The sequence below is a fragment of the Poromitra crassiceps genome (assembly GCF_964638095.1).
Source record: "Poromitra crassiceps genome assembly, chromosome: 6".
NCBI classification, from domain to species: Eukaryota; Metazoa; Chordata; class Actinopteri; order Beryciformes; family Melamphaidae; genus Poromitra; species Poromitra crassiceps.
In genome coordinates, this window is record NC_139627.1 from 35816038 (window position 1) to 35839109 (window position 23072).

Sequence of the window (23072 nt, forward strand, 5' to 3'; positions counted from 1 at the left end):
ACAATACATTCACAAATCAATCATTTTCGGACAAATATCGAAAACACAGCAATTTAGACCATAATAATAATATCTATGTAAATTAAATATACACAGGTTAATGTGTGTTCATGAAGTGAATAATTGAAAGTTGTGTATTTATGTTTAAGCAACGACCCCCCCCCCCCTGCATTACTTGAACGCCAAGTTCACTAACCCGGAAGCGCGTGCCACTGTGCCAGCTGTCAAACAAATTTGCAAAATCAGTTTCAGCACTCGGCTGTAAGGAAAATAACACTATATTAGCTGAAAATGGAAGGTCCACGCTGGTTGCCTCTGGAGGCGAATCCAGAAGTATGTATTGTTATTATTTAATCAATGTATATTATTTTATCCAAGTCATTCACCCACACGCATGAGAGCTAATGTTAACCGGTAGCTAGCCAAAGAGAACAAAAGCTGAAGCCGGTGTGGCTAGTTTGCTAAGCTAAAAGCAAGTTGATTAACCTTCTTATTTGCTTGTTTTTCCTTTCAGGTCATGTCAAAAGTGAGTACTGTATTTCCCTCTTATTGCACTGAACACAGACTGCTGCCCAACTGTTCTGTGGCCAAGCAACGTCCAGAAGCATAAGGCCTACCTAGCATCACAGAGATGTTTGCATAAAACACTGACCTAATAACTTATTTCTTTATTGTTGTAATCTTTAATATCATTATGAATATGAACAAGTGTTTTTTCATAGAATGTTTTTGTACGTTCTGAGTCTCTCTCTCTTCTAACCCACATCTACAGTATATGAGCTGTCTGCATAGGTTTGTGTAAGCACACCAGTCAGTCAGTAGCATTTCATGCAGACGTACCTTGCCTTATTTCTTGGCCGTTTCCCTACAGTGATGACTGCACAAAGTGTCAAACCTTTCACATAGACAAAGGAAACTTAGTGTTAAAGAAAGTTACTTTATGTAACTTGATGTTACTTGATGTAACTCTTGTTCAATACCTAGCCCCGGCTCCTGGACTCGGTCACATAACGTTACCATCCATGGTGTGTGGTGCCAGGGGTACAAAGGTGTTTCTTACCAGTTTTCCAACATCATATCGCAAATTTGAAGATATTCACATGCTGTTTCAGATGTCAGTAATTTTGTCACGGTGTTAACATGATATGCCGCTGTGAAACAACAGTTTACTGTAAATCCAGTATTTTGACAGCCTGTGCCGAATTCAGGAGAGGAGAGGCTGACAGGAACCTTGGGAGTATTTAGTATTTAATGACGTGTTTTGCTTCCCAGGTGCATGCTGGATTTATTGTTCACTGCGCCGCCGTATCCAATGTGACTTCAATGTTGTATGCTCGCCGTGTGCAAGTGGTGCACCGTGATAGTATACCAAACATACTCTATTGCAAATTTGGCCCATATTTTTAGACAGTCTATGACTGACAGGCTGTCAAAATACTGCATTTAAAAGGTTGTTTCTTCACAGCGGAATATAATTTTAACACCCGACAAAACTATTGACATCCATAAGAGCATGTGAATATCTTCTAACTTGCGATATGACATTGGAAAACAGGTAAGATACACCTCTATACCCCCAGCACCTCACACCACGGATGGTAACGTTAATGTGACCAAGTCCCGGAGCCAAAGGTGATGCGTGAGCGAAAGTCAAGTTTATTTGTATAGCCCTAATTCACATGCATGTCTCAGAGGGAAGGGAAACATTTGTTGGAGATGGTAGGCTGCCTTGATGTACTGTACTGCTGCCCTGGAGTGGTTAGGCAGGAGCAGCCTTCTCACAGAAGCCTGTGAATGCTTGATTCCCATCTTTACAATTGTAAAAGAGATTGGGATCTTTGCTTGAGATTTAAGATGTGCAGGCTTCGGGGCGAAGGTGGGACTTTTGGTTCCTTCTAGCACTTGAGGTAGAAGGAAAGGGAAAAACTTAATTAACTGCTGATGTTGACTAAGTTTCTCAAAAGTATATCGATAGTATCTAAGTATCGATACTAGGGCTGGGCAATATAATCGATACGGCAATATATTGCGATATATTATTTCCCGATACTGTATCGATACTTGGACGCCAAGTATCGCAATATAAAAAAAAAAAAATTGCAGGCCATGCCATGCCAGGCCTCTGCATCTGGGGCCAGTTGCACCAAGTGGTCTTACGACTGGTCTTAAGCTACGCCGGTCGTAACTTTACGACCTAACAGCTACGCCGGTTGCACCAAGAGGGCTTAAGCCTTCTTTTCACTACGCCCAGGCGTAACTCTTACGCCTGGTCAGCAGGAGGCGTAAGAGTCTAAGGGTAAGGGTGCCTGCCTGTAACAGAGATCTCCGTGTCTATCAGCGGAGACCTGCTGTAATTGAGTCCTTACCGTCCTCATCGTCGTAACGTCGCCATCGAAGCATGACGTTAGATTATAACGAACTAGTTGTGTGGCTTAGCCTTCCCAAATGTTGAGGGTCATTTTTTAGAATTTAATACATAGAATTGGGAATGTTACATTCAATTTCATTCAGACTGCTTGGCACTAATCGCCGCCATTTCCCCCCCGGAGTTTCCACAGGAGGAGGGAGGAGGGAGGAGGGAGGGTGTAGTGACGCACATACAGTAGTGGGTGACGGCGCGAGGCACATTTTTGGGCCAATCGGGGGACATTCCCCGGCAATTCACATGGACGCGCATTGCTACGACCAGCGTAGTTAAGACCAGATGTAAGCCCTATTGGTGCAACAGGCGTAAATCCACTCTAATGACTGGTCTTAACTAAGACCGACCTAGGAGTTACGACCAGGCATAGTTAAGACCACTTGGTGCAACCGGCCCCTGGTGATTCCCACCCCTAATCGATAGTGTATCGATATTTCCCATATCGATGCGTTCAGTAACACTCAACACTCAGTAGTTTTGACTAAATTTGTCCACTAACTTATCAGTATAAAGTGATGTACATATTATTACACTACCTGGGTGGTACACAGTGTGTTGTATCTTTAGCTCTATTATTTAATTTTGAGTAAATTCTGTAGAATATCGCAATATATCGCAATATGTATCGCATCGCAATATATCGTGATACAATCGTATCGTGACCCAAGTATCGTGATACGTATCGTATCGTGAGATCCTTGCCAATACCCAGCCCTAATCGATACAAAACATTTGAAACAGATACACTACTCATTTTCATAGCATCGACACCAGCAGTGCTTTCTCTTCATGAAAAAAATCAAACATACTTCTGATTTCCCCTCCCTATCATTGGTGGGTATCTGTTGCTTCAACAAGCTAAATGTATTCTGATGTGTTATCGGGCCTAGATTATGGAGAAGTGTGTTTCCCTCCATCTGTCTTTGTTTATTTGTTTATTTCAGCCCTACATCATTGACACTTGCCTACTAGCTCCATGTAGCCTATTGTTCTGCAGCTAATGGGGCATTTTGTGTGGAGAGAACAGTCGAAATGAATTACAATGGCATTTACAGTTTCTGAGAATTATTTAAAGTCGAACTGAACCCGTTCGTCACGTGCATATGAGTCAATTTCAGACTGAAAACATAGTTTGTCTAAGATATATATATATATAATATAGTTTGTTGAGAGGCGGGTCATAGTATAATGTCGATGATTTTATTTGACAATTCTGGGGACTGGATTGGGCTTTGGCCAATCCTGGCGTGTTCCACCTCCAAATCGAGTGGGATTCAGTGTGTTGTGGCGTTCCCCTCGGGAAGAGCCTGGTGACGCGAGGTTAGTGGCTGAGTGGAGCTCAGCGAGCCGCAGGCAGCCAGCTGCCTTCGTGTTGCCGAGCGGAGAGTGCAGCACGTCGGCCTGGAATCTCCGAAGTGCGACCCCTGACAACCAAGCTCTCGGATGCGCGCGCCATTATCGCTGCTGTAAATACGATATCCCTGGAATGCGCGTTTTAATGAGCCAGTTACATTTCTTTGCATTCTTAGAGATTATAGTTTTTGTTTTTTGTTCATGTTTCTAACAATTGGCCAAGTTAGTAGTTAGTTTATGGGATAGGAATTCTGCCAGATGACAGGCACTAGGTGCCATTTTCTACTTCATTTGGAAGAGAAAATTATCCTGAAATGAAGATTTGATTGACAGCTGCATGTTGTGATATGATTGGTTGAAATGGGGTAGAAATTTGATGGTACTAGCCAGGTGACGTCAGCAAACTGTACATTACTGTTATCAATGAAATCTTGAAAAATGAACTTTTGATGTGAAAACGTGTGAAAAACTAAAGAAATTAGATTGTTGTGATTTTTTTTGCATACATTATTAAATAGGTGCACTGCATACCCAGGTATTTGAACTAAAATAAAAATCATTTTTGGGTTCAGCTCGACTTTAAGTTTAAATTTCAAATTTGTTGGTTCATGGCCTTTCTTCTAGTGTTAAGTCAATCTGTTTCTTAGAATATTCAGGGAATTGGGATAGCCCACAATATGTCACTTCATTTTGAGTTTACCATGTTGGCCCACTTTTGTTAAGCTATCTATATATGTCTGTACTCTGCATACATAAGGTTTGACTCTCAGCTTTTGCATAGTTCCTCCATTGTTTGGGTATGAAACCAACCTGGCAATTTGGGGATGTGTATGGATTGGATCCAGAACTCCTCAGCATGGTACCAAGACCAGTGTGTGCAGTTCTACTCCTCTTCCCTTTGACAGAGAAGGTACTGTTATTTCTCCTTACAACTGAACTGCCGGACCTTTTAGACTTGGTGTAGCAAGTATTTCTGTCCACAAATCAAACCATAACCCTAACCCATGATGTATCAAAGGCATACAAATACACAAAATACATAATTCAGTGATACTGTCTCACCCCCATATATCCGATTCCAATTTTGCACAAACTTTTTTCTCATACCTCCAGTATGAGGCATTCAAGCTTGAAGAGGAAGAGAAAATTAAGGCCCAGGGACAGGACGTCTCTCCTGATGTCTACTTCATAAAGCAAACCATTGGAAATGCCTGTGGAACAATAGGGTTAATTCATGCAGTGGCAAACAACCTGGAACATCTGGAATTTGGTAAGTGCTTAACAGGAGTTGGCTTGTTCTTTCTTGGGTTACAAATGTAATGGTGAACACAACATTCAGTATTGGGTTGCAACCATCCTTATATAAAAGGGAGTAAGTGGGTTCTGCGATTTTGGTCAGGTTTTTGGTTACACTCGGGCAAATGTGATGTCACTGATGAGGTCATAGACATTGCGACATCATCAGTGATGATGTCAGACATTGTGACATAGACGATGATGTCACTGATGATGTCATAGACGATGATGGCATGATGTCTATCACATCATCAGTGAGTGATGTCATCAGTGATGCGAAGTTGAGCAATTGTGCGCTGCGCAGGCCAATAGGGCAGGCGAGCTGTGGGCGAGGCCGCATAGCGGCCACGTATGTGGGCCTGCGCTGTGCAGCAGGCGAGCCTGGGAATCGAGCTGCGTGCGACACCGCAAAGTTAAGCAATTGTGCGCTTAGTGATGTCACTCTAGCAGTCCATGATGTGATCAGTGATTGTCACTTGAGCAATTGAGGTGTATAGTGAGCCACGCTCCAGGCAAGCTAGGAATCGAGCGCAGTATGTTAAAGTAACACTGCTGGTTGGTACTTGGGGCAGGAGGGTAGAAATAGGATGCTACTTGGAGCATGGGTATAAAAGGATTTTGCCATTAACACTATTATGAAAATGTCAGTTTTCATAGCAAGGTATATAGCAAGACATTTTGCTTGTTGGCGGTTTTCTGCAGACTGTGCTGTACCTTGTCCATTCTCCTCAGAGTCTGATTCTGCTCTCAAGAAGTTTCTGGGACAATCCTCTAAAATGAGCCCAGAGGAAAAGGCCGCCTTCCTGGAAAAAGATGAGGTAAAAAAAAAATCACCAAAGAGTTGAAGGTTTGATCAGAGATGGGTTGATGAAGTGCCCAGAAATAGTCGAGCGATCCACTGCATTGATTTTTGGGAGACTGTCTGGCATGTTGGTCAACTTGTTATGTGATGAGAAATAGACATGGCATTAATCCATGTGCTCCCAGAAGATCATTCCGTCCAGTGCCTCATGCTAACTCTTCAGCATAGGCTGTTTGGTGATGGTAGGCCACTAGTATTATATGAAAGGTGAGAAAATGATAACTTGTAGCAACTCTAGCAATTCAACATAAATGTATGTATGTCTGTCCATGTCTCTGATTTTATTTTATTTTATTTTATTTGACGGTTACAAATTGAAATACAGTGTACTAAGCAAAGTACAGACACGGATCTCAAAGAATAGCATCAAGGATAAAGCACAATAAAGTCGAGACTTATTTCCATTGTGGTCCTTGGTCTTAAACAGGTGTATATAAAAACAACAACAACAATATAAACATGAAATAATTAACAGATACATTCATACAGTATGAATTATGCAATGAGAGCTAAGAAACATACACATCAAAATACACAGAAGAAGATGTACATCAGAGCTTAGGCATGGACTTGTTCAAGAAGCCACAATTTGACCTTCTTCTTGAAAACACCTTGGCTGCTTGTACACTTTAAGTGGAGGGGCAACATGTTCCAATTTTTAGCCCCGATAAATTTAAAAGAGCACTTACCTAAGTTTGTTTTAAAGTCTCTCCTGTTTGAATGAATACAAAAGTTGGGTGGACCCCCCCCCCCCCCCCCCACTCTTGGAAAAAAGCAGTGGAGATTGTGTAAGGATGATGCAACTCAACTCTTGCAGTGCAAAGCCTTTGGTAAATGATAAATGGAATGACCCCGCCCCCCCGTTTTCTCTTCCAGAGTATACGCGTTACACATGAATCCAGTGCACAAGAAGGACAGACTGAGGTTAGTTAAGTTTTAGGTCTATTGTCTGACGTTGCTTTTGACACAAGTAACACCACAGCACATATGACAGTGGAGTTATGTGATGTGCAGGTTATTAGGTTATTACGCATTAATCTAACATGACATGAACTCAGCCAAACTCTGTTTATTTTTGTGTGTCTTAGGCCCCGAGCATAGATGAGAAAGTAAACCTGCATTTTATAGCTTTTGTGAATGTTGGAGGACAGTTGTATGAACTGGGTAAGTTATCCACTGCTAAAGGATTCACGTTTCACGTCGCATACAGAAAATATTGTTTAAATGAGCATTTCTCACATTGTTGACAGTATTAGCTCCAGTCCCTATGTCTCAAAGTGATAGATTCAGTGGGTGGAGACAGAGCTTAGTTACTTCAGTCAGAACGTGTTGAAGAGGACTTGATGAACTGTCTTTTATGTACCTAGATGGCCGCAAGCCTTTCCCTATCGTCCATGGAAAAACATCTGAAGTCTCTTTCCTTGAGGTAAAACAATTAAGATACAACACACACATTCTCATAAAAAAAGGGCTGTGCAAGTTAAGTTGCAAATATTTATTTGTACCTTTGCTTTTATGTTCCCATGCACTGCAGGATGCTACACAGGTGTGTAAGACTTTCATGGCTCGCGACCCTCAGGAGCTTCGTTTCACGGTCATCGCCCTTTCCAAAGATTCCTACTGATGACATGTCCTTGCGACTGCCAAGAAAAAGAATACGCAACTGCCAATCATTCTCAAGTGCTGACTTTATTAGAACATTAGAATTTTTACAAAGTAACTTAGCCTGTGGTGTGGGTGGGAAAAAAACGATAAAAAGTAAGGGATACCATTCTAAACTATTGTTTCACTTTTGTTACACATACTTGTTATGAGTTGGGTGGCAGTCTAAGGGAATTAGAATGTTCAGTTCAGTTATGTTGCTATGCAACTGAAAGTGGTTGGTTGGCGTGAGATCAATACCAGTCTCCCATATTGAAACATCCCAGTATCTACTGCAGATTTAATTTGTGCTAGCTTGACCCTGCACTAAAGTTTGTTTACATGGCATATTTGGCACTCAGTTAAGATTGTGAAAGTTGGGCAATATTTCCCATAAGACACTGGGATAACTGAACTTGTTTTAACACCATGGACTTAAAAGGTAAAATATACAGTAATCTGTCTTGATCTGTCCATGTTATCAAAACAAGTTTAGAGTTTTTCCAAAGCTTTCATAATTATGTTCAATGGAATAGCTTTGAAAACGGGTAGGCCTAAAATTATTGTATGCAGTAATGCCGTTATGAAGACCTATCTACACCTTCTATTATGTGCAGGCTAACGTGTTGCTTTTTTTACTTTGAGATTTATAAGATCAAAACAAAAATGCAAGTGTTACATCTATGTGGGAGGTGCTTACATTTTTGTAAGAAGAATAAAGACATTCTGTCAAATAAAAAGCAAATTTATTAAACATTTATCTTGTGAATCTACTCTGCTATGGTACAAATGAACTGCATTTCAGTTATTTGGAGCATTGAATGTATTTTGTAAGTTGAACTTGTACAGGTTTGATTAATCTAATGTCAACCAGACTGGTGCTACTAGTATTCTTTTTAATAGTGACGTAGGCTTATTATCACAGAACTGTAGTGTCACTGTCAGCTGTGAGTTCAGTAATTGAGGTCTTAAATAAAATAGTGTCCACTTTTTTTTCTATCACTCCCACAAATCCTCCATGAGGAAATCTACAAAAGCTGTGTCAACAGTTTTCTGTTATTTTGACGAGATAATTTTTTTAACTATATCAGCTGATCACACAGTTGATTTTAGTTTGATCAAAGTTTTGATTCGGGAAGAACATTTTCTTGGTAGTTTTGAAAACAACCTGCAGTTCTTGACTACATTAGCTAGGCTTCTTTAATGCATGTTTTCCTAGAACATAGCCTAGCCTAGATTTTGTCATTTCTCTCCTGTTAAAAGACTGCAACACAGCCTAATCACCGCTGGGTGGCGTTTCAGGAAAGAATAACCCATAACGTTTTTGGGAGAGGGAGAGAAGAATTCCAGTGAGCTCACTTTCTTTTTAAAGTGCTGTCCTGTCTCCTTGAGGCTCCCAAACTTTTTTCCTTTCATTTTCATCCAAATAGGTTAGACCACGAACCCCAGTTTGATCAGATGTATTTTTATTTTTTATTTTTAACCACGAGGGGCACTTGATATTTGTAGTTGTGATTTGGTATCGCCTATAATGTGCTGCAGATGGGGAGGGACTAGGGAGGAGGCTGATCACCTGTCATTAAAATTGCCTTCTCGGGAGTCAAAATAGCTCCAGCCAGTAGCGGAATTGAACTATTCCGTATTTTGCTGGGGACCACCTGGAGCCCACTCATGGACCCCTGGAGGTCCCTGGACCCCACTTTGGCAACCCCTGCCTACCCTACAACACAACATCCACGTGAAAAGTGTCCGTACAGTAGCTGTATCGGTCATCGCTGTCTTTCTTTTAGAAATGCAGTGAGCTCCGGCTCTGAAGACACGTTTGACCGCCAAAAGGGTGAAGTAGACCTACTGGAAGCGTAGAGTGACAAAGAAAACTACAAAAACAAAGGTGTGTCGGAGCGGAGGAAACGGCAGGTAAGCAACTGGTGCAAGGGAGTTCATTACTGTTACACCCTGCATTCATCAAAATTTGACCAACACACGGTGTCAGTACTCGGTAGCCGACCCAACCCCAGGGGACACCGATGGAAATTAACAATAGGATGCATATTTCATGATGAATAGTCAGGAGGAGTGTTATTATTAGGCTACAAGTCCACGTACCTGCCTGTCCCGCTGAAAAAGTATCCGTCCGTGTAACAATCTGCTGCTAGTGTGTGACTTGGCCCACATCATGTATGTCACTGGACTTTACATGCGAGCCACTAACTGATTTGGCCCACTTGTGTTACTCAGATCGCGCTTGGATAAGTTTGTGTGATGGAGTGGCGTGAGCAGTCCGCCGTCAGCTGCGACGAAGCCTACTTGGAGGCGCAGAGATGGCTTGAGGTGAGTGCAACCACAAACTCTTTTGTTTGTTTTGTTGTTACAGCTGTCGAAAAGCATACAAAGATGTATGTCATTTTTCATTTAAATAATATAGCCGAAGTAGTGTGAAATACAGTATAATGGGGACCAGTAGCATAGCCTAATTGGTCATCATCAAGTAATCGGTGATCAAGCAATAACAAGCGCCAAGCTATAAGCAAAGCAAGCAAACGTTGCATTTTTGGAGAGTACAATTTTTAAATACCTCTTTAAAAATCCACATAACGGGTCAGTTTGACTATAGCTCTGACTAAGCCGAGTTTAAGTTTAGGTTATTTTTACAATACATTCCTGATTGACAATCATGTTGCTTCAGTTAGCTATTAAAGCTTTTGGGTGAAAGATGATCAGGCAGCCACAGCTGCTTGCCCCCAGATGTGTTGTCATGTGTGACTCTTGACCAGTCTTCATCTCTTCATTCTCAACCTCTTTCTCGCCACAATATTAAGGACCCTCATTCAGTCCACAAGTCCACATTTGAGTCACATACTCCCGTTTGATGAGATTTTGTCTTGCAGCCTCAAACCTGAGAATATTATTTATTTAGGTAGTTGTTTGTTTGTTTATTTATTTATTTATTTATTTATTTATTTATTTATTTATTTATTTATTTATTTATTCCTATAATATTTTGTCCATAATTCCATGACTATCTGTATTGTAGGTAGAAAGAAAACAGTAAAACAAGCAATTAACTTATAAATTATTTATAATGAACTTATAGGCCTAAATGAAATAATGCAGAAGTTTAACAATTCATCAATTTGCCGGGGACCCCTGGGACCACCTCAAGGATCCATGGTGGTCCCTGGACCCCATGTTGAGAACCTCTGACTTTAGGTAATAACTAGAAGAACCACTGGGTTGTTTTAACTACTGGAACTCAATTGGCAATAGGCTTTACTCCACTAATAAGCAATTGTCACGATCTTTGACTCTCTCTCTCTCTCTCTCTCTCTCTCTCTCTCTTTCTCTGTCTTTCTGTCTCTCTGTCTCTCTCTGTCTCTCTGTCTGCCTGTCTGTCTGTCTGTCTGTCTGTCTCTCTCTCTGCCTGTCTGCCTGCCTGCCTCTCCCTCTGCAGATGCATGGTTTTGAACCCATCCATCATTATTGTGTGCTTGTTTCCTTTGTCAGGTCTTGCCTAGACCTGCTCATCAGATTTTTGAATGTGTTTTTTTTAGTCTCCAAGTGCAAGGAGGCACTGAGAAAGAAATGAAATGTCAGAGACATTAAATAAAAGAGTAGATCAATAGTCTAGGTATGCACTAGACCTAATAAGTGTTTGGATGCAGAGAACAAGGCAGATTCCCAGGATTTCACCTAATTTACAACACATGCAATAAAACTGTTAACACGCCATAATCCATACAGAGCACATTGGAATTGTTATATTAAATTGCAGTAATGAAGGAAAACATTAGCAACTTGTTTGGGACAATTGTGTGGAAAATCTGTAAAACTCAAGCAGCATTTGTGTATTGAATCAGATCCAATTCTATCACTTGTACCAACTGTTACAATTCACATTAAATTTTGAAAGGGAAACAAATCCCAGCCACCTGTACATGCAGGGGTGTTTCTGTTGAGGGTAAATCTGCTGTTGAGCAGCAGGATAATATATATATGAAGAGCTTGTGATGTCTCAGTCTCAGTTCTGAGCCAAACTAAAAACTAGGCTCTGCGTCGTTTAAAAAATTGCGATTCCAGTACCATTTTTTGAACCCTTTGGTGGCATCTCGGCACGCTGAACTGCCAACTCCTTCACATACAGTACACTGCACTCAACTTCATATGAGGATAATATGGATGAAGAACTTCAGGAGGATCCTTCATATACTTCACCACCACAGACTGTATGGGTTGTTGCTGCTGCTGCGGTAATGGGCCAATCACACGTCGCATTAAAACAAAGAACGATTGTGGTGATTGGCTGCAAGAAAAATACAAATCGTCCCCCCCCCCCCCTACTGTAGATCTCTGTACAAAGGGATCGAATGAGGGTATATTTTGACTGGAAAAGTTTCAATACTACTTGGTACTGGATTATTTTGGTTGATACCTTAAGGTATCGAGTACTGATACCCACTACTAAAAAACACCTTTTTCATGACCATAATGTGTCCTATTTCATAGTGCAACAATGCAATAGCTACCTACCCAACAGATCTATCCAACTCTCTCAATAACAGCCTCTTTTCATTTCTAAAATGGCAAATTATCTCAAGTTTCCATCAGGGCTCCAGCCAGCCTCCCATTCTTTTTTCCCTCTTTATAAGCGGGTGAAATGATGTTCCCTCTCGGCCCAGCAGGGTGTCATGGAGCTGCTGCACCGCCTGGAACTAAACAAATATTGTTCTCATTTCATGAGGGGTGAATCTGAATGCTTTCAATGTGACATCAGCATCTCTCACACTTGCACACTGGCCCATTGTAGTGGCTTGGCTCCTGGACTTTGGCGGGGGCTTGATCTCAGGCCGGAGCTGGAAGATTGATGGGTGGAGAGGGTAAGGTGGGGGGGTAGGAAACGGAATCGGTAAAGGGTGCAGGTATAGGAGGCAGGGGTCAGGGCAGTGCAGGTATAGGAGGCAGGGGTCAGGGCAGTGCAGGTATAGGAGGCAGGGGTCAGGGCAGTGCAGGGATAGGAGGCAGGGGTCAGGGCAGTGCAGGTATAGGAGGCAGGGGTCAGGGCAGTGCAGGTATAGGAGGCAGGGGTCAGGGCAGTGCATGTATAGGAGGCAGGGGTCAGGGCAGTGCAGGTATAGGAGGCAGGTGTCAGGGCAATGCAGGTATAGGAGGCAGGGGTCAGGGCAGTGCAGGTATAGGAGGCAGGGGTCAGGGCAGTGCAGGTATAGGAGGCAGGTGTCAGGGCAATGCAGGTATAGGAGGCAGGGGTCAGGGCAGTGCAGGTATAGGAGGCAGGGGTCAGGGCAGTGCAGGTATAGGAGGCAGGGGTCGGGGCAATGCAGGTATAGGAGGCAGGTGTCAGGGCAATGCAGGTATAGGAGGCAGGGGTCAGGGCAGTGCAGGGATAGGAGGCAGGGGTCAGGGCAGTGCAGGTATAGGAGGCAGGGGTCAGGGCAGTGCAGGGATAGGAGGCAGGGGTCAGGGCAGTGCAGGTATAGGAGGCAGGGGTCAGGGCAGTGCAGGTATAGGAGGCAGGGGTCAGGGCAGTGCAGGGATAGGAGGCAGGGGTCAGGGCAGTGCAGGTATAGGAGGCAGGGGTCAGGGCAGTGCAGGTATAGGAGGCAGGGGTCAGGGCAGTGCAGGTATAGGAGGCAGGGGTCAGGGCAGTGCAGGTATAGGAGGCAGGGGTCAGGGCAGTGCAGGTATAGGAGGCAGGGGTCAGGGCAGTGCATGTATAGGAGGCAGGGGTCAGGGCAGTGCAGGTATAGGAGGCAGGGGTCAGGGCAGTGCAGGTATAGGAGGCAGGGGTCAGGGCAGTGCAGGTATAGGAGGCAGGTGTCAGGGCAGTGCAGGTATAGGAGGCAGGGGTCAGGGCAGTGCAGGTATAGGAGGCAGGGGTCAGGGCAGTGCATGTATAGGAGGCAGGGGTCAGGGCAGTGCAGGGATAGGAGGCAGGGGTCAGGGCAGTGCAGGTATAGGAGGCAGGCGTCAGGGCAATGCAGGTATAGGAGGCAGGGGTCAGGGCAGTGCAGGGATAGGAGGCAGGGGTCAGGGCAGTGCAGGTATAGGAGGCAGGGGTCAGGGCAGTGCAGGTATAGGAGGCAGGGGTCAGGGCAGTGCAGGTATAGGAGGCAGGGGTCAGGGCAGTGCAGGTATAGGAGGCAGGGGTCAGGGCAGTGCAGGTATAGGAGGCAGGGGTCGGGGCAGTGCAGGTATAGGAGGCAGGGGTCGGGGCAGTGCAGGTATAGGAGGCAGGGGTCGGGGCAATACAATAGAGGGCAGAGGCCAGGCCAAGTTGTGGTACAGGAGTCAGAGTTTCCCTTCAAAAGGAGAGTTTTGTGGCCATGGGGTCTGCCACTGAATGATTAACAAGCTGCTTGTCTTCACACAGCACTTTGAACAGAGGCGTGTGTGCATGGCCAGGTAGGTGTTGTTGTTAAAAAGGAGACTAAATGGTCTGGAGTCTGTCACATGGACACATTCCTGTATTAGCTGCCATGGCTGTGAGCATAGCCCCCTCGGAGCTGGCTGGCCTTCAGCTCACTTCACTGTGTCCTACACTACTCACTTCAGTCAGTACGTTTACATGCACTTTAAAAAAATTAATTATTGCATTAGTCCGCCTAAAACCGGACTTTTGAAATGCATGTAAACATGTTAGCTCGACTGAAATCAAAGTTATAAAAGTCCGACTAACACACCCAGATAATGCGATTGGGAGTCGATTTACTCCTGCATGTGTACAGGCCAGTCAGACTGGAACTGGACGAGGCAATCAGCGCATGCGCTAACGTTCTTTGACCCAGAAGTCGAACAGCGTTTAAAACTGTTATGTTAGCGGCCAGGGAGCGATTAGCTAAAGCTCAATGTGAAGTTTGTTGATGTAGTAGCTAAATCTGTGTCTAGAAAAAATATTTTTTTAATGGAATATCTTAGTTTCAACTGTATTGAGCTAACAAGGGGCAGCTTTGTGTTACGTGACCATCCCTGCGTTCGAACGGTTTATCGGCGCTCTCTCTCTCTCCACATAAACACAACCTCGCTTGACCACATAAACACAGAACACAGCAAAACAATGTCCTATCACTAAAATACACACAGGGCGCAGCGTCTCTCAACATAAACACACTGCCACACTATTATATGGACCAGAAGTGATCGTTTTGAGGGGAAACGTTTATATAATTATATACGGTAATCTTTTTTTTATGAAATAGCTGCATTATTAAGAGACTTGCTGCTACCAGTTGTTAGAATTGGTGGAGCCTGTGGGGAAACTATATTTACAGTCTATGGGGGAAACGGTGCATATCTCCACCTATCATAGCGGAGGCAACATGATTCCATCAAAAAATTGATTTCCCACCTGTGCTTGTATACTGTCTGGGACAAGGACAGTAGTCCGAGTAAATAGCCTAATCAAGCTATAACCATAGCTCGACTTAACTGTGCATGTAAACGTACTGACTGTGTCCTACAACAACTACACACTCGTGTGCAATAATGAAGGTCCTTGTTGATTGAATAGAAAGGCCTTTGATAAGTGACTGTTGTGACAATAAGTGGCAGTGACTGTGCAATTTACAGGTCATAAGTAACAGCATTCTGTTATAATAACTATAATATAATAAGTTGTTATAGCAGTTAGCTACCCATAAAATTATTTTTTCCCCATTCTACAATTTTTATGGTTATATTACCATACCGTGTTTTAGTAACTGTAGCCCTGTAGGCTGTGATATTTTGTAGTTTGGTTTGGGTTTGTGCTTTGTTAGCTATGATGAAGTGATATGTCACATACATAGGAAGTGTCAAAAACAATGGCATGCCATGGCAATTTTGCACGTTTCATTGAGGTTGTGATAGGCGTAAATTTGCTGTCTCAAAGTGCTTCCACTCAGAGTCTTAGCCAGAATACCTGGAATACCGCTTTAAACAATTCTTTTCTCAGAGTATTAGGCAGAGGTTCAGCGACAGTAGCTAATGATCTTGTTGAAGGTCACTTAACAATGATCTGTTCTGTATCAGATTTCAGATCCAGCTTTGATTTTTATTCACCTGCTTTTGTGTCAGAGTGACTGATTGAAATGGACCATATCATCTTCCCCCGGATTCTTTAACCCTGGAATAAAGCAGCCAATAGAAAGGTAACATGATCCTGTGGATTCCTTCAAGTTGGTCACTTGTGTTGTTGCTCTCATCTAGCCTTGAACAAAGCCTGTAGTGTGAAACTTCCTCATGGTTTGGCTGTTTGGAAAACAGTGCAACGTGATGCTACATTACCTTTGTGGATGCATGCTTAGATTGATTGCTCTGAATGCTAATTACGGTACTCATGGATCTGCATGCTTTTATGAAGTCAGCATAGGGCTGTGCAATAATTCAATATGATCATTTATCGCTTATTATTATAATATCGTGGCATACATTTCTGCTGTCTAAACTGGTATGATTTTCACTTTAAGGAATATTACTTGAATATTTATATTTTGACATCACACCTGACATTACCATTCAGTTCAACTGGATTTAACGCGATTTTACATGTGAACCATATTGTGATATATATCGACGTCGGAAAAAATCTGCGTGATTATCGTGATATTGATTTCACCCATATCACTCAGCCCTAAATACATCTCTATCTATCACCTCACCTCCTCTAATTGTATTTCTTTCCCCCTCTCCCATTCCATCATTTGTAATGTGTTAGTTGCGGCCCACTCTCATGAACGGCTTTCGTGAGCGACCTGTAACAGCTCAGTGTTGTCTTTGGCCGGACCGGGTCCTTCATCACGTCACGCCGCATCACATCACAGCAGAGGCATTCTGTTTGTGGACTGTTCTGATAGAGAGCCATGACCGGTAAGCAGCTTGCAGCCATTCAGATGTACTCATGTGAAGCCAGACCTCACACAAGTCGCTACCACTCACAGTGACACATTGATGCTGATAAGACGCTAGTGTCAATAGCGATAGCTTCTTTCCACAGCGGTATGCTCCTTGAGGCATGTCCCTGAACTATTTGGATGATGTCCCAATTGCCCCCTGATGACGCACCCCATGGCCTCTGTGAAGGAGCAAAGACTTTTAGCAACAATTAGTGGCGGGCTGCATTTCGTGCATCCAAACAAACCTTGAATAGTGATGTGCCTCAGTGCCCTGCATGAATACACAATGGCTGGAGTCGGGGGGACCCAGAGAGTCCCCCTTCCCTTCCTCAGATGAGTCACATTCTACTGAGATACAGTATCATTCCATCATGTAGTCTACATCTCATTCATTCTACTGACATATCATTCCATCATGTAGTGTACATATCATTCATTCTACTGACATATCATTCCATCATGTAGTCTACATATCATTCATTCTACTGACAACATTCCATCATGTAGTGTACATCTCATTCATTCTACTGACATATCATTCCATCATGTACTGTACATCTCATTCATTCTACTGACATATCATTCCATCATGTAGTGTACATCTCATTCATTCTACTGACATATCATTCCATCATGTAGTGTACATCTCATTCATTCTACTGACATCATTCCATCATGTAGTGTACATCTCATTCATTCTACTGACATATCATTCCATCATGTACTGTACATCTCATTCATTCTACTGACATATCATTCCATCATGTAGTGTACATCTCATTCATTCTACTGACATATCATTCCATCATGTAGTGTACATCTCATTCATTCTACTGACATCATTCCATCATGTAGTGTACATCTCATTCATTCTACTGACAACATTCCATCATGTAGTCTACATCTCATTCATTCTACTGACAACATTCCATCATGTAGTGTACATCTCATTCATTCTACTGACAACATTCCATCATGTAGTGTACATCTCATTCATTCTACTGACAACATTCCATCATGTAGTGTTCATCTCATTCATTCTACTGACATATCATTCCATCATGTAGTGTACATCTCATTCATTCTACTGACAACATTCCATCATGTAGTGTACATCTCATTCATTCTACTGACATCATTCCATCATGTAGTGTACATCTCATTCATTCTACTGACAACATTCCATCATGTAGTGTACATCTCATTCATTCTACTGACATCATTCCATCATGTAGTGTACATCTCATTCATTCTACTGACATATCATTCCATCATGTAGTGTACATCTCATTCATTCTACTGACATATTATTCCATCATGTAGTGTACATCTCATTCATTCTACTGACATATCATTCCATCATGTAGTGTTCATCTCATTCATTCTACTGACATATCATTCCATCATGTAGTGTACATCTCATTCATTCTACTGACATATCATTCCATCATGTAGTGTACATCTCATTCATTCTACTGACATCATTCCATCATGTAGTGTACATCTCATTCATTCTACTGACATATCATTCCATCATGTAGTGTACATCTCATTCATTCTACTGACATCATTCCATCATGTAGTGTACATCTCATTCATTCTACTGACATATCATTCCATCATGTAGTGTACATCTCATTCATTCTACTGACATATCATTCCATCATGTAGTGTACATCTCATTCATTCTACTGACATATCATTCCATCATGTAGTGTACATCTCATTCATTCTACTGACATATCATTCCATCATGTAGTCTACATCTCATTCATTCTACTGACAACATTCCATCATGTAGTGTACATCTCATTCATTCTACTGACATCATTCCATCATGTAGTGTACATCTCATTCATTCTACTGACATCATTCCATCATGTAGTGTACATCTCATTCATTCTACTGACATATCATTCCATCATGTAGTGTACATCTCATTCATTCTACTGACATATCATTCCATCATGTAGTCTACATCTCATTCATTCTACTGACAACATTCCATCATGTAGTGTACATCTCATTCATTCTACTGACAACATTCCATCATGTAGTGTACATCTCATTCATTCTACTGACATATCATTCCATCATGTAGTGTACATCTCATTCATTCTACTGACAACATTCCATCATGTAGTCTACATCTCATTCATTCTACTGACATCATTCCATCATGTAGTGTACATCTCATTCATTCTACTGACATATCATTCCATCATGTAGTGTACATCTCATTCATTCTACTGACATCATTCCATCATGTAGTGTACATCTCATTCATTCTACTGACATCATTCCATCATGTAGTGTACATCTCATTCATTCTACTGACAACATTCCATCATGTAGTCTACATCTCATTCATTCTACTGACAACATTCCATCATGTAGTGTACATCTCATTCATTCTACTGACAACATTCCATCATGTAGTGTTCATCTCATTCATTCTACTGACATATCATTCCATCATGTAGTGTACATCTCATTCATTCTACTGACATCATTCCATCATGTAGTGTACATCTCATTCATTCTACTGACATATCATTCCATCATGTAGTGTACATCTCATTCATTCTACTGACATATCATTCCATCATGTAGTGTACATCTCATTCATTCTACTGACATATCATTCCATCATGTAGTGTACATCTCATTCATTCTACTGACATATCATTCCATCATGTAGTGTACATCTCATTCATTCTACTGACATATCATTCCATCATGTAGTGTACATCTCATTCATTCTACTGACAACATTCCATCATGTAGTGTTCATCTCATTCATTCTACTGACAACATTCCATCATGTAGTGTACATCTCATTCATTCTACTGACAACATTCCATCATGTAGTGTACATCTCATTCATTCTACTGACATATCATTCCATCATGTAGTCTACATCTCATTCATTCTACTGACAACATTCCATCATGTAGTGTACATCTCATTCATTCTACTGACAACATTCCATCATGTAGTGTACATCTCATTCATTCTACTGACATATCATTCCATCATGTAGTGTACATCTCATTCATTCTACTGACATCATTCCATCATGTAGTGTACATCTCATTCATTCTACTGACATATCATTCCATCATGTAGTGTACATCTCATTCATTCTACTGACATATCATTCCATCATGTAGTGTACATCTCATTCATTCTACTGACATCATTCCATCATGTAGTGTACATCTCATTCATTCTACTGACATCATTCCATCATGTAGTGTACATCTCATTCATTCTACTGACATATCATTCCATCATGTAGTGTACATCTCATTCATTCTACTGACATCATTCCATCATGTAGTGTACATCTCATTCATTCTACTGACATATCATTCCATCATGTAGTGTACATCTCATTCATTCTACTGACAACATTCCATCATGTAGTGTTCATCTCATTCATTCTACTGACAACATTCCATCATGTAGTGTACATCTCATTCATTCTACTGACAACATTCCATCATGTAGTGTACATCTCATTCATTCTACTGACATCATTCCATCATGTAGTGTACATCTCATTCATTCTACTGACATCATTCCATCATGTAGTGTACATCTCATTCATTCTACTGACATATCATTCCATCATGTAGTGTACATCTCATTCATTCTACTGACAACATTCCATCATGTAGTGTTCATCTCATTCATTCTACTGACAACATTCCATCATGTAGTGTACATCTCATTCATTCTACTGACAACATTCCATCATGTAGTGTACATCTCATTCATTCTACTGACAACATTCCATCATGTAGTGTTCATCTCATTCATTCTACTGACAACATTCCATCATGTAGTGTACATCTCATTCATTCTACTGACAACATTCCATCATGTAGTGTTCATCTCATTCATTCTACTGACAACATTCCATCATGTAGTCTACATCTCATTCATTCTACTGACAACATTCCATCATGTAGTGTACATCTCATTCATTCTACTGACAACATTCCATCATGTAGTGTACATCTCATTCATTCTACTGACAACATTCCATCATGTAGTGTACATCTCATTCATTCTACTGACATATCATTCCATCATGTAGTGTACATCTCATTCATTCTACTGACAACATTCCATCATGTAGTGTACATCTCATTCATTCTACTGACATATCATTCCATCATGTAGTGTACATCTCATTCATTCTACTGACAACATTCCATCATGTAGTCTACATCTCATTCATTCTACTGACAACATTCCATCATGTAGTGTACATCTCATTCATTCTACTGACAACATTCCATCATGTAGTGTACATCTCATTCATTCTACTGACATATCATTCCATCATGTAGTGTACATCTCATTCATTCTACTGACAACATTCCATCATGTAGTCTACATCTCATTCATTCTACTGACAACATTCCATCATGTAGTGTACATCTCATTCATTCTACTGACAACATTCCATCATGTAGTGTTCATCTCATTCATTCTACTGACAACATTCCATCATGTAGTGTACATCTCATTCATTCTACTGACAACATTCCATCATGTAGTGTTCATCTCATTCATTCTACTGACAACATTCCATCATGTAGTCTACATCTCATTCATTCTACTGACAACATTCCATCATGTAGTGTACATCTCATTCATTCTACTGACAACATTCCATCATGTAGTGTACATCTCATTCATTCTACTGACAACATTCCATCATGTAGTGTACATCTCATTCATTCTACTGACAACATTCCATCATGTAGTGTACATCTCATTCATTCTACTGACAACATTCCATAATGTAGTCTACATCTCATTCATTCTACTGACAACATTCCATCATGTAGTGTACATCTCATTCATTCTACTGACATATCATTCCATCATGTAGTGTACATCTCATTCATTCTACTGACATATCATTCCATCATGTAGTGTACATCTCATTCATTCTACTGACAACATTCCATCATGTAGTGTACATCTCATTCATTCTACTGACATATCATTCCATCATGTAGTGTACATCTCATTCATTCTACTGACAACATTCCATCATGTAGTCTACATCTCATTCATTCTACTGACAACATTCCATCATGTAGTGTACATCTCATTCATTCTACTGACAACATTCCATCATGTAGTGTACATCTCATTCATTCTACTGACATATCATTCCATCATGTAGTGTACATCTCATTCATTCTACTGACAACATTCCATCATGTAGTCTACATCTCATTCATTCTACTGACAACATTCCATCATGTAGTGTACATCTCATTCATTCTACTGACAACATTCCATCATGTAGTGTTCATCTCATTCATTCTACTGACAACATTCCATCATGTAGTGTACATCTCATTCATTCTACTGACAACATTCCATCATGTAGTGTTCATCTCATTCATTCTACTGACAACATTCCATCATGTAGTCTACATCTCATTCATTCTACTGACAACATTCCATCATGTAGTGTACATCTCATTCATTCTACTGACAACATTCCATCATGTAGTGTACATCTCATTCATTCTACTGACAACATTCCATCATGTAGTGTACATCTCATTCATTCTACTGACATATCATTCCATCATGTAGTGTACATCTCATTCATTCTACTGACAACATTCCATCATGTAGTCTACATCTCATTCATTCTACTGACAACATTCCATCATGTAGTGTACATCTCATTCATTCTACTGACAACATTCCATCATGTAGTGTACATCTCATTCATTCTACTGACATATCATTCCATCATGTAGTGTACATCTCATTCATTCTACTGACAACATTCCATAATGTAGTCTACATCTCATTCATTCTACTGACAACATTCCATCATGTAGTGTACATCTCATTCATTCTACTGACAACATTCCATCATGTAGTGTACATCTCATTCATTCTACTGACAACATTCCATCATGTAGTGTACATCTCATTCATTCTACTGACAACATTCCATCATGTAGTGTACATCTCATTCATTCTACTGACATATCATTCCATCATGTAGTGTACATCTCATTCATTCTACTGACAACATTCCATAATGTAGTCTACATCTCATTCATTCTACTGACAACATTCCATCATGTAGTGTACATCTCATTCATTCTACTGACAACATTCCATCATGTAGTGTACATCTCATTCATTCTACTGACATATCATTCCATCATGTAGTGTACATCTCATTCATTCTACTGACAACATTCCATCATGTAGTGTACATCTCATTCATTCTACTGACAACATTCCATAATGTAGTCTACATCTCATTCATTCTACTGACAACATTCCATCATGTAGTGTACATCTCATTCATTCTACTGACAACATTCCATCATGTACTGTACATCTCATTCATTCTACTGACAACATTCCATCATGTAGTCTACATCTCATTCATTCTACTGACAACATTCCATCATGTAGTGTACATCTCATTCATTCTACTGACAACATTCCATCATGTAGTGTTCATCTCATTCATTCTACTGACAACATTCCATCATGTAGTGTACATCTCATTCATTCTACTGACAACATTCCATCATGTAGTGTTCATCTC

At 41.0% G+C, this 23072-nt stretch overlaps 2 protein-coding genes across 7 annotated transcripts in view; both read left to right on the forward strand.

The window, feature by feature from the left end:
- Positions 1-520: 520 nt before the first annotated feature.
- uchl3 (ubiquitin carboxyl-terminal esterase L3 (ubiquitin thiolesterase)) lies at positions 521-8321 on the forward strand. Its single transcript, XM_083638955.1, has 8 exons — positions 521-526; positions 4557-4685; positions 4889-5045; positions 5804-5889; positions 6810-6857; positions 7022-7097; positions 7301-7359; positions 7468-8321. The coding sequence occupies exons 2-8, from the start codon at positions 4575-4577 to the stop codon at positions 7555-7557; spliced, it is 627 nt and encodes a 208-aa protein (XP_083495081.1). The 5' UTR covers positions 521-526; positions 4557-4574; the 3' UTR covers positions 7558-8321.
- A 904-nt stretch (positions 8322-9225) lies between these two features.
- lmo7a (LIM domain 7a) overlaps positions 9226-23072 on the forward strand; it is a 78454-nt gene continuing 64607 nt past the window's right edge. For 3 of the 6 annotated variants that reach the window (XM_083638599.1, XM_083638602.1, XM_083638601.1), the window contains exons 1-2: positions 9228-9491; positions 9813-9905. In XM_083638599.1, the coding sequence (XP_083494725.1) occupies positions 9837-9905 (69 nt within the window). In that variant the 5' untranslated portion in view covers positions 9228-9491; positions 9813-9836. Of the gene's footprint in view, positions 9492-9812; positions 9906-23072 lie in introns of all 6 variants that reach the window. The other 3 variants (XM_083638600.1, XM_083638603.1, XM_083638604.1) reach the window with 2 other exon arrangements.

Coding starts and splice junctions, on each gene's coding strand:
- uchl3 (XM_083638955.1), top strand. CDS start 4,575: ATGAAACCAACCTGGCAATTTGGGGATGTGTATGGATTGGATCCAGAA. Junction 5,890..6,809: donor CCTTCCTGGAAAAAGATGAG/GTAAAAAAAAAA, acceptor TTTCTCTTCCAG/AGTATACGCGTTACACATGA. Junction 6,858..7,021: donor CACAAGAAGGACAGACTGAG/GTTAGTTAAGTT, acceptor TGTGTGTCTTAG/GCCCCGAGCATAGATGAGAA.